Genomic DNA, 16,285 nt, shown 5'->3' with positions numbered 1-16,285 from the left:
TGTTTAATAATTCTTATGGCTCAAAAGAATCATCTTACTATTTAATTTGCCACTTCAAATTTTCCTCCTTGTTACCACTCAGTGAAGTGACCCTCAGATTTTCCAGGCAAGTAAAGATCCAAAGAACAGATGTTATTTGAAAAATTAGATCCATGAGGCCTCCCTGGTAATCTAGGGATTAAGTCTCAGTGCTGTCACCACTACAGCATGAGTTCAATCCCGGCCAGGGAGCTAACCCACATATAATGCAGCAGATCTTTCCTGCCTCACCAGCTGTTCCCCTCAGCAGTGTATTTCAGTAGATCTGCCTGTTCTGCTCCACTCTGTCTCTGGTGAATCCTCTTACCCACCCCCAACAACCCATACCTCTAGCCTACACCCCAGTTCTTACCCCCCCCAAAAAATTACAATAAAGAAATAATTCTTTAAAAAAAAATAAAAAAAAAAACAGATTTGATGAACCATTTGGTTGGCTCACACAGAAGAGAAAATATTCTAATAATTAGAATCACAACAGATACCACAGGAATGCAATTGATCGTGAGATTACTATAATTATATGCCAATACATTTGATAATCTAGTGGAAATAGATAAAATTTTAGAACTGCCATTTACCAAGACAGAAACAGCAAGATTACAAGTATGGAAATTGAAACAGTAATACAAAATCTCACAAAAACAGAAGTCCAGAACAGATGACTTTACTAGTGAATTTTACCAAACATTCAAAAAATAACTTATGACTATCTGTTTAAGATAGATATTGTCTTCATTTTTAAATTGGGTTTTTGGCTTATGAGAAATATATATATATATTGTTGGTACAAGTCCTCATTTGGATATATAAATACCTACATTGTTACATTGGTGTAACAATGATGAGTTACACTGATTAATTTACAAATGTTCAATCAATCTCATATTTTTTAGAAAGAACCCTTATTAGAGCTGATCTAGCATGATTTTTATATTTTTCCCAATCCAATTTGTTAAAATTGTGTTAAGGATTTTTGTATCTTTGTTTATGAAGGATTTTGGTCAGTAGTTTTCTTGTAACATATGTCTGGTTTGGGTATCAAAGCATTAGACTGATAATATGATTTAGGAACTATTATGTCTTTTTCAAATTTTTGAAAGCATTTGTATAAATTGGTATTATTTTTTCCTTTGGTAAATATCACCATTTAGGTCTTTGGGTGTGGGGTTTCCTTTGTAAGAAGATTTTTGGCAACAAATTTAAATTTAAGTAGAAAATCTGAATCACTAATAACTATTACTTTTTGAGTAGTTTGTCTTTCAAGGAATTTCTCAATTTCACTGACATCTAATTTATTGGCATAAAGTTGTTCATAATATTTACTTTTCCTGCTCTTAATGTCTTCAGGATCTTTAGTAATATTCTCTCTCTTGTTCCTGATATTGGTAATTTGTATATTCTTTCTTTTTTTTCTTACAAGTTTGGCTAGAGTTTGCCCAGTTCTATCAATATTATAAGAAAGCCAGTCTATTGCTTTTTATTTTCTATTTTGTGGTTTTCTGCTTAGCATTTTTTTTTTTGTTATCTTTGGATTTAATTTTATCTTTTCTAGGTTCTTAAGGTAGAAATGCAGGTCATTTTAAATGTTTATAACTTTCTATAATAAGCGTTACAAATTTCTTTTTAAGTTCTTTTTAAAAGCTTTATCTGCATCCCACAACTTTGGTATGTTTGCATTTTCCTTCTGCTCAAAATATTCCCATTCCTTGTGATTTCTTCTTTGGTCCATGGGTTATTTATTTTTTTATGGTTTTTTAAAAAGATTTATATATTTGTACAAGCATGGGGGTACAGGCCAGAGGCGTGGGAGGGTGAGAGAATTCACCAGAGACAGAGCGGGGAGCAGAACAGGCAGACTGATGAAATACACTGCTGAAGGGACCAGCGGACGAGATAGGAGAGGTCTGCTGCGCCATCTGGGGATCTCCCTGGCCGGCTGGGAATCGGACCCACGCTGCAGAGGCTGTGGACACCTTCACAGCGCTGTGCTGAACCTGATGTGCCACCAGGGAGGTCCTGTCCATGGGTTATTTAGATATGCATAGTTTCTAGTTATTTGAGAATACTCAATGTGTCTTTGTTATTGATTTCTAATTTAGTTCTGTTGTATTCAAAGAACATACTCTGTATGAGTTGCAGTCATTACGTTTATTAAAACTTATTTTATGGCCAAAGGTTTATTTTGGTAAAGGTCCTACATATACTTGAAAATAATGTATATTATGCAGTTGTTAGATGGAGCTTTCTATGCGTGCCAGTTGGGTGACGGGTTGATTAAGTCTTTTGCATTCATACTTTCTGTGTACTTGTTTTTTCAGCTAATGAGAGAGACTTGTTAAAATTTCTAACTATAATTATGGATCTTTCTATTTTTCCTTTCAGCTTGATTAGTATTGGCGCCTCTGGTTTACTTTTTATATAAACTTCACATGATTCTAATATGCAGTCAGAATTAAGGAAAGTTGTTTTAAACCAATAGTTCTCAAACTTTAACATGCATCAGATTTCTGGGTCCCATTCCCCAGTCTCTTATTCAGTAGGTGAATATGCATTTCTCACATAGTCCCCAGGTAATGTTGAGACTGCTGGTCAGAGGGCACACTTTAAGAATCACTTACTAGGGCCTCCCTGGTGGCACAAGGGGTTAAGCACTGCACTATGAAGCAGTCCACAGCAGGCCAGGGAACAACCCACATGGCGCAGCAGACCTCTCCTGTCTTGCCCGCTGCTCCCCTCGGCAGTGTACTTCGGTCAATCTGCCTGTTCTGTTCCCCACTCTGTCTCTGGTGAATCCTCTCACCCCACTCCCCGCATTTCTGGCCTGTACCCCAGCTCTTGTATGCATAAATACATACTTTTTTTTTTTTAAAGAATCACTTACTGGGCCTCCCTGGTGGCGCAGCGGTTGAGCGCTGGGTTGTGAAGCTGCCCGCAGCCTCTGCAGCGCAAGTTCGATCCCGGCTGCCGGGCAAGGGTCCCACATGGCGCGCACATCTCACCTGGCGCCCTCTGCTCCCCTCAGCAGTGTACTTCATCAGTCTGCCTGTTCTGCTTACCCCTCCAGCTCTGGTGAATTCTCTCACCCTCCCGCACTTCTGACTGTACCTAGTGCTTGTATAAATAAATAAATAAATCTTAAAAAAAAAAAAAAGAATCACTTACTAAGCCAATGTATCTCAATCTTGGCTGCACATTAGAATCACCCAAGAAGCTTTAAAAAATGTGATATGCAGACTACATCAAACCAATTAAATTTAGGATCTAATGGCGAAAAGGGGAGTAGCGGGACCCAGGCAGCCATACCTTTTAAAGCTCCCCTAACTGATCCTAATAAGTAGTCAAGATTGAGAATTTTATACTAGTCTATAGTATAGTGTTCTATACTTAGGTAATTATTCACATTGCTCAAGAAAGTCTTTGGGGCTCATTACCAACATTTCACCTGTGTCCCTGAGGAAAAAACACCATATGGTAAAGGCAAACAACAGGTTGTATGAATGATCTATTGTTCTGGTACAGCAGAGGGGGTGAATTTTGGCTCTGCTGTCAAACTAGCAGTTTCCTTGTGTAAATTGGAGCAAATACTTCCTACCACTTCATAGAATACAGAAAGAGTCTGACAATATAAAACATTCTTTTCTCATTGGGAAAAATTCTATTGATTAAACACCATTTTAAATTATTTATTTATTTTTTTAAAAAGATTTGTTTATTTATTTATACAAGCAGTGGGTACAGTCAGAAGCGCGGGAGGGTGAGAGAATTCACCAGAGCCAGAGCGGGGAGCAGAACAGGCAGAGTGACGAGGTACACTGCTGAGGGGAGCAGCGGGCGGCAGGAGAGGTCTGTGTGCCATGTGGGACCCTCCTCCAGTGGCCGGGGAACAGCCGGGGATCAAACCAGCGCTGCAGAGGCTGCGGGCAGCTTCGCAACCCAGCGCTCAACCGCTGCGCCACCAGGGAGGCCCAAACATCATTTTATTTTATTTTATTTTTATTTTATTTTATTTTTTTAAAGATTTATTTATTTATTTATACAAGCGCTGGGTACAGTCAGAAGCACGGGAGGGTGAGAGAATTCACCAGAGCCAGAGCGGGGAGCAGAGCAGGCAGAGGGACCGAAGTACACTGCTGAGGGGAGCAGTGGGCGGCAGGAGAGGTCTGCGCGCCATGTGGGACCCTCCTCCGGTAGCCGGGGAGCAGCAGGGGATCGAACCGGTGCTGCAGAGGCTGCAGGCAGCTTTGCAACCCAGCACTCAACCGCTGCGCCACCAGGGAGGCCCCCAAACATCATTTTAAATTAAAACAATCTTTAATATATGGATCTTATTTCCCATAATTGGGTTTCTATACAGTTTATTTAAGGGAAAAAAAATACTGACTACAAAGCAACACTTGCATGGAAATCCATGTGTAACAGAAATATATTCCAAAGAATCTTTAACAGCCTTTCTGGTAGTAAAGTCATTAAACAAGAATATTTCAATCTTCCATTAACTTTCACTTTCATTAATCTTCCATTAATTAATTTTCATTAATCTTCCATTTTCTTTCACTTCATCCTGCATGGGCATTTTGACCAAGGAGAACCCATTCTGGCAGAATTACAGCAAACAGTACCAACACTTTGGACTAGGAAAATATCACAGCCCTCTGTTTTTCTTCTCTCTCTCTCTCTCTCTCTCCCTCTCTCTCTCTTTCCCCTCCTTTTTTTAATTTTCGGAATAGTTTATCCACATTACAAATCATGTAGGCTTTATAATAATCAGGTGACATAGGCAGAATAGGTGTTACCGTTCGCAGTTTTTCAATTGTGAAAACCAAAACAGGCAAAGAGAGATTGCCCAAATAACTAGTTTATAACATGGGTTCTTGGGCTCTTGGTTGCAAGTACAAAATTTTCTCCTGATGAAGCAAAGGAAAATTGGGCATAATTATAGATAAGAAAACTAGAGATCTTCAGACACCTTCAGGATCCACCTGGGAGATTCACTAGGTAAAGAGAAACTATGACCAGAAAGGAATATTTAGAGAAGTCATCCAGTCCACTACACCATCTTACAAAAGGGGGGACTGGGTTGCTCTAGGTAGGTAGAATGTATGAAGGAGTCCAGCACTGACAAACAGGAGACCTGAGTTCTGGCCTCATTGTGCCACATAACAGTCATCAACCAGCAGACATTTGCAAGTCCCACAGGCATTTTCAAACTCATGTTCAAAAGTATTTATCTTCCTTCACTCACATCCTCCTCCTATCTCCTTGCTGATCATTTCAAATAACCCAGGGCGGGAGGATCCTTCATCCCCCATGTCCTTTCAGTTACCAAATTCTTCTAGAAATCTTGCAGAGCCATCTCTTCCTCCCCATTTTTTCTGCCACTGTCCCCGTCTTCCAGCCTGGATTAGGTTACTACAGTTTGTCTATCACATCTACTGGTTTCCAGTCTTGCCCAGATCCAATTCTCCTGCCACCACAGAGAACTTTCTAAAATAGAATTTGTCACTGTTTTGCTCGTTTTTCAATTGCTTTCCACCACCAACTGGATGAAGCCTACAATCCCAAGCAGGATGTCACAAACTAGTTGTGATTTGGCCTCTGCCTTCTGTCACTTCACCTTTCACCACTCACAACTTCAGTCAAGTCCAGGTTTTGCAGTTTCTCCAATGTCACATTTGGCTTTGACATAAATGGCACACTCTTCCTGGAAATCCCCTCCTTCCCCTGCCCTTTGCCTGGCTAAAATTAACTCACCCTTCTAGACTCAGTTTAGGTTGGCCATTTTCCTGGCACTCCTTTTATAGCTCTCTTTGGTGCTCCCACAGTATCTTGTGAAAACAACAGTTGACTGTTCACCCTGAACAGTGTTTGCTCATCCATCTGTGTCCTTCACGGAATCTAAACTGTACAATGATAGGGGCAGCTTCCTAATCAGTGTTTGTTCTGAATATTCACCTAACAAATAGTTGAGGACCCACTGCATGCCAAATGTAGGTATGAGGGACACAGCAAGGGACAAAAAGCAAAGAAAGGCACTTCTTGCTATGGAGGCAACATCATAAACAGATAAACAGTGAAGAGAATACGAGAGTGAAGAGTGTCATAAAAATGACAGGGCAATTACTTAGAAAGGGTGGATGCATCAGGACTTCTCCTGTGGGGGAAGTGACATTTAAGGTGGTAAGTGAATGCCAAGGGGCAAAGTATTCAGAGGAAGAACGACAAGTACAAAGGTCAGAAGAACCAAAGGGGGCCCATTTAGCTTCAAGTAAGCATGGGAAAGTGAAAAGAGTCAGAGGAGGAACCACTTCATGTAAACTTTGTAGGCTAAAATCATTTTGACCCTGTTCTACGTGTCATGGGGTGTGACATGCCTTAAATTCTACTTTTATAGGCTCTCTCTAGACTGCTATGCGAACAATGGACAACAGGTAGTGGGCACAGCCTAGTCTGGAGGAGTGAATCATCGGTAGTCTGGATAGGGTGGGCGCAGTGTTGAATGGATCTGGAACGTGTGTGAGAGTGACCGGGTCATGTCGACGAGCAGATAAAATCTGGCTCGGGGCTGGAGAAAGCCAGGGCTGGTCAGCAGGGCACAGTGCCGGCACTCCGGGACTTCTCGGAGGCGGAGGACCTTGAGAGTCCCTTGGCTTCCCAGGCCTCCGGGGAGCGTTCAGGTGTGGCAGCCGGGAACAGACCCGCCCGCCCCCAGCCCCGGGACCCCCCCCCCGGAAACCCCGGAACCCCCCCTCAGCCGCGGGCCCCCCCCCAGCCCGGCCCCGGGCTCCCCACAGCCCCGGGCGCCCGGCGCGCGTCCGCAGAGAGGCCGGCGGCCCGGGCTCCACGTGCCCCGCGCGCGGCTTCCGCGTCCCCGGGCGGGGCCGGAAGGGGAAGTCAGCGCGGCAGCGGCGGCCCCGGCAACAGCAGCGGCCCCGCCGAGCCCCGCCGTCCGCCCCTGTGCCGTGGCCCGCCCGCGGGCACGTCGCCGCGGCGGGATCCGACGCCTCCGGCCCCGCCGAGCCGCGCTGCCCGGCGCGCACCGCTGCGATGGGGCCGCGGCGGCCGCCGTCCCTCGGCGCGGCCGCCCTGCTCTGGGGCTTCCTGCTCCCGCTGGTAAGGGGGGGACGCGCGCCTCGGCCTCCCGGGGCGGGGCCGAGCCTGGGGCCCGGAGCGGGGTTCCCCGACCCTTTCCCTCCCCACCCCCGGCTTCGAGCCCGCCGGTCCTCTGCGGGCGCCAGTGCAGCCTGCGCTCGGGTTTCGCCTTTTTATTATTCCTCTGCGCTCCCCTCCCCAACCCTCCCCATTGCGCTCTTTCCTTCCAGCCTCCTTTTCCTTCCCCACCCGTAGCCTCTCCGCCCTCACCCCGTTCCCGGCCCGGCCGTCCCCGCGGAGCCCCCCCCAGGCAGCTGTCTGCACACCCCCGAGCTGCACTGGCCTTAGTGCTTCTCGGTGGATTTTCGGTATTCAGGGCATTTTTTAATTGACATAAGAGTTTTTTCATCAAGACCCTTTTAAACGTTCTTAGCCTATTTTGCCCCGGGGAAAGGTGTGTGTGGGGGAGATGGACAGTGTGTGTAGTGGAGCAAGGACTGCCCTCGAGTTTCCCCTTTCTCTGTGGTTCGTCCTTCGCAGTAGAGCTCATTTGATTCCTATTTGATTCCAATTTGATTCCAATTGATTCCAATTGATTTCGGTTCTCTGCTTTGTTTAAAGGGGGGGGGGTTTCATTAAATAACAGTAACAAATGTGTTTTCACCAGTTTGTTTCAACAAATACAGAAAACTAATAATGCAATTGGAATTTCATAGGTCGGCAGGACGCCACTGTTCTGTTTCAGTTTTTGTTTCTTACAGTTTTCACTTAGGGAGTTTCGGCTTGAAAACTTTTACAAGCTTCATTGTACAGAATGGGTATGGTGTGTACCTAATTTTTTTTTTTTTACAGCAGAATCACTAACATTCCTGAAGAAGCATATTTTGGTTTCTCTCCAGTTTAAAAGATTACTATTTGTGAATATGTTCAACACAAACCTATCTTTTCTTTCACATTTATGAAGAAAGCAAAATCAAAGCCTAAGATGGTTAGGTGCTTATGCTATATTCATAAATTTACTAGGCAACATTCGGAACATGAATTAAAGAATATCTAAAAATTGCTTGGGATGGGAGAGGGGAATGTAAGATCAAGGAAGTCATAAAGTAGCGCTGTTAGTCCGAATATTTGCGATGCTATTTGCCGCATAATCAGTTCTGTCCAAAAGATAACAACTGTGTGTAAATATACATAGAAATATAACCTAGATACAAAACTTAAGTGTTTTTGCACTAATTTTCATTTGAATCTAAAATGATATTTTAGAATATATCTTTGAATCATATTCCAAGTCCCTTCTCGATACAGATTAATAACCTAATAAATACTACAGTTGCTTATAAACTCACATTGAAATTCTCATTGAAAGCTCTGAATCTCTCACTAAAATGTAAGCAGAATTCTGATGTAATTACAAAGACTTCACAAACTAAAGATCATCCCTGTCCTAAATTGAACCCTAGCTTGTCTTTCCCACATTCTAGATTTTATTCTTTTTCTATTGCACCTATGCATTTGTTGTATCTTACTGTATTAATTTTTGGTTTTATACTTGTCAATTCCAGGGTTGTTGTGGGGACTTAGTAATATCTTTAACTCTGCAAATACTTAGTGTGCATATGTTATATGCCGGGTATTGTGCTGGTGACTGAATAAACTGACAAGATCTTTTTCAACAATGAGGATCTTTTTCAGTGCCAACTAGTATTGATTTGATTTTCTATTTATCATTTATTTCTCAATGATGTGCCCTCCCTTCAATTTCCTGAAATGGTCTCTTATTACCTTTTTTTTTGAGAGCTCAAACAAATCTGACATCCTTTTCTTCGGTAAGAGCATGCACTCTTTCTCCTTTCTTCTGCTTACTTACTGGATACCTAGTTACTTCCCCCCATGTTATCTGAAGGTTTTGGTTTTATTTTGCAGTTTTCTCCCTAAATCCTAGTTTAATTTTTTTTTAAATTTATTTATTTATTTATTTATTTATACAAGCACTGGGTATAGTCAGAAGTGCGGGAGGGTGAGAGCAATCACCAGAGCCAGAGCGGGGAGCAGAACATGCAGAGCAACGAAGTACACTGCTGAGGGGAGCAGCAGGAGAGGTCTGTGCGCCGTGTGGGACCCTCTCCCGAGGCCAGGATTGAGCCAGCGCTACAGAGGCTGCAGGCAGCTTCACAACCCAGCGCTCAATGGCTGCACCACTGGGGAGGCCCAATCCTAGTTTAATCTTTTCCCCTAATCTACAGCTCTCAGTGGCCTCTCTGAGTTGAGTTGAATTAATGATGCCAGTTTCATCATTTCATTTCTTCTTTCTGCAATCTTGAACCTAGCACTGCGGGGCCTCTTTCACCTTAGTCATGTAAGAGTAGTGCCAACATCCTCATCTGAAAGCAGCATATAATCTCTACAGACCTCATGGCAACATCCTTGTAAAAGAGACAGAAGATTTAGCATTGGAAAGGCCCTTCAACATCATGTAGCTCCCACCTCATCCTGTCCTCTTTCCATGACAGTGACCTCACTGTATTTTGAATTCAAACTGTAGAACATCTTGCTGTTTTAATGATTTCTAAACCCATTAGACACTATGCCTAGAAATAAAAAGCATGCTGGCATCCTACCCCAGCCCAACCCCCAATTGTTAGACTTTTATTTTGTAGTGTTCCTTGGATCCAGTCACAGGGTTCAGTTTCAAAGAGAATGAGTGAAGTTTAGCCTGAATCTGTTTTCTAGAATTGCTTTAAAGCTCTCTGAAGAATCCTGAGTCTCTCTCATTTTTTCTCGTATTGTTGAAAAAAATTAAGTAGATGAGGTTATCCTGATGGAACATTCATGATTGGTGCACTTTCTCCCTACCATAAAAGGACACAGGGAGAAGGCAGAAATCCACAGCTAGGAAGAGTGGTCATACCAGAAACCCACCAGGCTAGCACCTTTATCTTGAATTTGCGAAAATAAATTTCTGTTGTTTAAGTCACCCAGTCAGTGGTATTTTCTTATGGCAGCCTGAGCTAAAGCATATTGCTTTTGTCACATTCCTCCTCTAACTTCTGGCTTCTTCCATTTTTTCTTTTACCTTCTTACCTCTGAACAGTCTCTGTGAATTTTGCATGCTATCCTTCCCAAATACAACACATACACATACATCTCCTTTGAAACTCAGCATAATCCTGAGGATGATCTTAAATCAGCTCCGATTTGTACATTTTTATTACTTCCCTGGGCTTGTAGGTATTTGAGTTTGCGGATTCTAGTGTAAATGACAAATTCTGTGATCATTGAGATATATCATTGAGTATGAGATTACCTAGGGAAAACCAAGAAGAAGATCAGATCTAAGTAACAAGCAGAATTTTGGCCCCATGAAGGAAAAAACCCTATCTGAATCATTCTGGCTCCTCAACACCTCATAGGCTGCAGAGTACTGAATGAATGATTACTTACTCTCCTCACTGCCTCCTAGCATCTCTTACTATGTACAGTACATGTTCCCAAATTCTCCAAGTACAAGGGGTGATTCCACTGTACTCTTCGCATCGCCCTCAGACTCCTGATTCTTATACAGTCTCGTTAGATTATCTTAGCTACCACTAATTGAGTTCGATTACACTTAATATCCAGATCTATGCATCACTTTCATAAACCTTGAATAAATTGGAAGTAGGAGCAGACATAAAATAGTCTTCATTACCTAAGTTATTAGGGAGGAAAGAGGCATAGAAAATATATACAATAAGTGATCACAAAGGTATTTAGGACTAGCTTTGGAATGTGTGTCACTTGGAACCCCCGTCCCCCCGCTCCCTGCAACTCTGCCTTTCCCATAGAGGCCTCTTTCAGTGTAGTTCTATTGACTGAGAACTCAATCTCTGTAAAGAGAAAGATGTTTGTAAAGAAAGGGATACCTCCTACATTGCTATGATGTCTGTAAGGGTAACATATTGACTATAGCATTAACCATAAACACTGCACTTTATATTTCTAGTTTTGGAATGTGGATTTTGAAAATATTGCTAATTCTCATTATAATTACTGTTAATTAACTGTATTTGTCCCCCAAAACCCAGTCCTCATATCTGGTTTCTAAAAATAGAGGATGGCCTCCCAGGTGGCGCAGGGGTTAGGGACAGCGCTGTCAAGCTATTGCCAGCCACTGCAGCCAATCACTGCAGCACAAGTTGAATTCCTGCCCCCACACACCCTGGCCTGGCAGCTGGGAGCAACCCACATGGTGCAACAGACCTCTCCTGCCTTGCCCGCTGCTCCTCTCAGCAGTGTATTTCAGTACACCTGCCTGTTCTGCTCCCCACTCTCTCTGGTGAATCCTCTCACCACCTGCACCTCTGGTGTTTACCCCCTGCTCCTCTGGCGTACACCCCAGTTCTTATATGAATATATAAATCTTTAAAAAAATAAAATAAAAATAGAGGAATAGTTTGACTTATAGATTTTATGAAGAAAGATCCAGGGGGGTTATACATTGCCCTTTGAAACTGAGGGATTAAGTTTATCTAATAGGTAACAGCAGAAATAACATGAACCAGTTTTAATTGACAGACTGTTGAGGTGGGTGGGGAGGCTGGGACCTTATGCACATACTGAAGAGTTTTGTGGGGTTTTTTTAAGATTTATTTATTTATTTAGACAAGTACTGGGTACAGTCAGAAGCGCGGGAGGGTGAGAAAATTCACCAGAGCGGGGAGTAGAGCAGGCAGAAGGACCGAAGTACACTGCTGAGGGGAGCAGCAGGCGGCAGGAGAGGTCTGCACGCCATGTGGGACCCTCCTCCAGTGGCTGGGAGGCAGCAGGGGATCGAACCAGCGCTGCAGAAGCTGCGGGCAGCCTCACAACCCAGCGCTCAACCTCTCTGCCACCCGGGAGGCCCCATACTGAAGAGTTCTGAAAGAACTGGGGAATGAAATTGGGAAACTCTTGCCAAACCGTAACATTGTCTGTGCCTGCAGACTGCAAGTACAATGTGCTTCTCATCTCTTGAGAAAACTTCTAAGAGGACTTCAGTAATCTCTAGAAGACTGATAAGTTTCACTGCTATTCATGATGAAGTGCGTAACCTCATACTCTTGTGGACCAACATGAGAGCATTACCTGGAAGTTTGTTAGACATGCAGAATCATAGGGCCTGTCTAAGATCTGCTGGATCAATTTGCAGTTTAATAAGAACATTAAAGTTTGAGAAGCACTGATTTATAATAAGCAGTAAGGAATTGCTGCACAGACATTGAGCATAACCTCCAGGAAAAAAGAATCATGCTTGACTAATCTATTACTTTTTAAGGGAATTAAATATATACATGGGTAAAAGTTAACATTGCATTATTAAGAGCTTAGTCTTGGTTAGGTGAAATGGGCCAAGATACAGAGTCCTGGCAGACTCAAGATATGGAATGGATATGGTTTAGGGAGTGGGTTTGTATGTTAGATAGATTTTTAGCTAAAGAATTGTTATTTTCAAAAAGAATATGTGAAGGCTTAAATAGATCCAATGCTGAAAAAAACTTTTTGAAGCAAATGAAGGGTAGAATACAAATCAAACCTGTTAATCGAGGTCAAAGAAGAATCTTTGAACTGTGCTATTAGCTTGGATAGCAGTAGAACAGGCCTGTTACCAGTGGGTTAATATTTGGTCTGTGAGTCAGCATCTGAAGGCTATTGGGACATAGGTCAGGAATTTAATTGCTCATGGTTGGAAACACCAAGAGTTTGGAGTGTAAGGCATGAATATAGCCCCAAGAGACAGGGACATGAAGGTCAGTGCAAGACTGATTCAGTATAAGAATGCTGATGAGTTTGTCTCTGTCTGACCCTTTGTTTGGTTTTTTATATTCTACATAGAAGTGACAGCATCCAGTATTCCTTCAGACTTACTTCACTTGCCATTAACCCCTCCAGTTCCATCCATAGTCCCTTGTGTATATATATCATCTTGGTCCACTCATGTTTTTGTGCACTAGGTTATTTCCATATCTTGGCTACTGTAAATGGTGCTGCTATAAACAAGGGGTGCGGGTTTTCTTTCAAATTAGTATTCTTGTATTTGGGGGGTAGATACCTAGGAATGGAATTACTGGGTAATATGGCAGATCCATTTTTAGTCTTTTGAGAAACTGCCACATTGCTCTCCATAGGGGCTAGATCAGTCTACATTCCCACCAACAGTGTAAGAGGGTTCCTTTCTCTCCACACCTTTGCCAGTACTTGTTTCTGATCTTTTTGATAAATGGGCCATTCTCACTGTGTGAGGTGATATCTCACTGTGGATTTAATTTGCATTTCCCTAATGATAAGTGATGATAAACGTTTTTTCATATGCCTGTTGGCCATTGGTATGTCTTCTATGGAGAAGTGCCTAGTGAGGCCCCCCCCCACCCCCGCCCGCCCATTCTTTAATTGGGTTGTTGGTTTTCTTTTTGTTGAGTTGTGTGAGTTCTTTGTAGATCTTTGCTGTCAGTCCCTTTGTCAGATGTATGGTGTGCAAATATTTTCTCCCTTTCAGTGGGTGTCTCTTCATTTTAGTTATAGTTTCTTTGCTGTGCAGAAGCTTTTTAGTTTGATGTAGTCCCAATTATTTAATTTTGTTTTCCTTGCTGCTGGGGATGAATGCACAGATATCTCTGATGCTTATGTCATGGAGTATTTTGCCTGTGTTTTCTTGAACTTTATGGCTTCAAACCAGTCTTTGAAAGCTGACTACAGATCTGCAGCTTTCAGAGAAGGGCGGGGGAGGATGCAAAGGTGGGGAGCACAATGGACTTTGGTGGAAGACTATGGGTGCTTCAGTGGTGGGGGTGCTACAGTGACTACATCTGAGGGGGGAAATCCTATAGTGTCAAAACACTACCAAGGATGTAAGACAGTCGTACTTCAATTAAAAAAATAAACCATGTACGGTGTTGTACATCAACATTACCTCAGTAAACAATATAAAAACAAAACAAAGAATGCTGATGAAATAAATCTCCTTACATATGCCCTTCTAAGTTATCATTGGTCTGGGAAAATGGAGAAATAGTGCATTTGCAAGGATTTGAGTATAGCCTCTCCCATCAGACTTTTGGTAATCTTGACACTTGCCATACAGGAAGTTATTCAGAAAAAAATGGTTAAACTAATAGGCAACTGCAACATTAAGATAAACAAACATCATTCTTTGGTATGAAATAAGATTGAAGTCAAGTGATCTGAATAAAATTAATTAGGATTTTTTCCCCAAAAAAGCATCCCATGAAATTATATGTGAAGTAAATTTGAGTCAGAGAAAAAGGAAGTACTGCTTCATACTGTGAGCTAGTAAATTTGCTTCCCTTGCATGTGAGGGTCAAGTAAGATGCAGACTATAAAGGCACTGTTGTAACACTGATTTGATGCCATGGAAGACCCTTGTTTCCAAGACTAGTGCTAGAGCAGTTGTCATAGGGAAAGGAATTCTATGAATCTCTAGAATCCTATAATTGGGAACATTTGGAAAAGATAAGGAAAGGACTTAGAATTTGGAATATTTGGAAATTAGAACTGAGCGGATGTAAGAAATTTGAGAGGTGGTGTTACCGAACGCCGGCCTCAGTTTCCCTCAGCCAATAAAAGGAAACTAAGTTTGAGGAAAAGGAAAGCGGTTTTATTTGTCGACAAATGAGGAGGGAGGCAGACTCATGTCCGAAAAACCACCGTCCTGCTCTTAGGCAGTGGGCAGGAGTATTTATACAGGGGGAGATGGGTAGGCATCCGTGAAGGGGAGGGGGAAGGGGTCCGCACAGAGACAAGTGGGCGCCAGCTCAACAGGGAGATGGATGGGTGTCAGCTCATTCATCTTAAGGGAAGGGGAAGGTGTCAAGGCACAGAGACGGGTGATCGCCAACTTGTTTTCCTTAGGGCGAGGGGGAAGGGTCTACAGGGAAACCGGTGGGCGCCAGCTTTTTTTTTTTTTCTTCCCAAGGGGAGGGGAAGCTGCAACAAATGGGAAAGACAAGTCATCAATCCTGTTAATGCTAGATAAGGGGAATTGCAAAAAATGGGGGAAAGACAAACTTGTTAACTGTATCAGTGGTAGTACACACAAGCCAGTATTGTGAAGAGAGGGAGTTAACAGCTAATGTAAGGATATATATGACCAGTATTAAAACTGTAGGGTTATCAAGCTAGATGCTAAGAGATGTTTGGGGAGTTTAGCTGCATAAAGGAACTTGAAGCAACAACAGCATTGAAAAACTGTTTGTCTGGGTTTTGGCAAGCTCAGTTCTACTCCTGGTCCCTGAGAGCATATCATTTTTACCTTTTTGGATCTGTCCGAACAGATCCAAAAATCAGGGGACTCGATTATATTTTCTCTAAATCTGACCTCTTTAGGCTCTTGATACTAAGATTTTTGCTAAAAGTATTTTCATTCCTAACTGAAAATATAAACAATTTTTTTTCTTACATCGTGGTTCACCTTTCTATAGTTATTGTTCCCCTTAGTTGTGGGCCTCCCACCAGTAACCCCCCCCCCCCCCAAACAACCATCAGGCCCACCTTTGTCTCCCTCCTCCACTCAATCACCCCCACTCCTCCCCTGCTGCAAGATGTAGACTGCTGGTCGGCCCATGGGGCTTGCCTTTTTCCTAGAACCTTTTCCTTTTCCTGGGCGAAGACCTGGGCTGCTAGAACGCAGCAGACCTGGCTGCTCAGAGCCCCAGGAGCAACTGTGAGATAGGTACAAGGCGGAGCCATCAGGAACTTCCTGTAGGGCACAGGCATATGGAATTAAGCAAATATTCTTTAAAGGTTGCATAAAGTAGGGCCTCCCTAGTGGCGCAGGGGTTAAAGTCTCAGCGTTATCAAGCGTTTGCCAGCCACTGCAACATGAGTTCAATCCCCAGACAGGGAGCTAACCCACCTCTCCTATATTCCACTGTGTGTGTGTGTGTGTGTGTGTATAGCCTTGCTTCTCAGAGTATGCTCCATTAGCAACACCTGTGAACTTATTAGAAATGCAGAATCTCATACTCCTCCCAGACTACTGAATCAATCTGCATTCTAATGGGATCACCAAGTCCTTTATATTGCATGTTATTACATTTTGAGAAGCCAGCTCCTATAGCAGTGATCATCAAACTTTTTTTTTATAAAGTTTTTTTTTTAAAGATTTATTTATTTTATGCAT

The 16,285-nt window shown here is 42.7% G+C and overlaps 1 protein-coding gene across 1 annotated transcript in view; it reads left to right on the top strand.

Annotated features, from left to right (window-relative positions):
- Positions 1–7,083: 7,083 nt before the first annotated feature.
- Positions 7,084–16,285, top strand: part of SPPL2A (signal peptide peptidase like 2A) — a 43,338-nt gene continuing 34,136 nt past the window's right edge. The window contains exon 1 of the mRNA XM_037504148.2: positions 7,084–7,149. Coding sequence (XP_037360045.1) covers positions 7,084–7,149 — 66 coding nt within the window. The remainder of the gene's footprint in view (positions 7,150–16,285) is intronic.

The sequence above is a fragment of the Talpa occidentalis genome, unplaced genomic scaffold, assembly GCF_014898055.3.
Source record: "Talpa occidentalis isolate TD23 unplaced genomic scaffold, MPIMG_talOcc4v2.1 talOcc4.11, whole genome shotgun sequence".
NCBI classification, from domain to species: Eukaryota; Metazoa; Chordata; class Mammalia; order Eulipotyphla; family Talpidae; genus Talpa; species Talpa occidentalis.
This window is presented reverse-complemented; position numbering and strand designations above follow the sequence as displayed.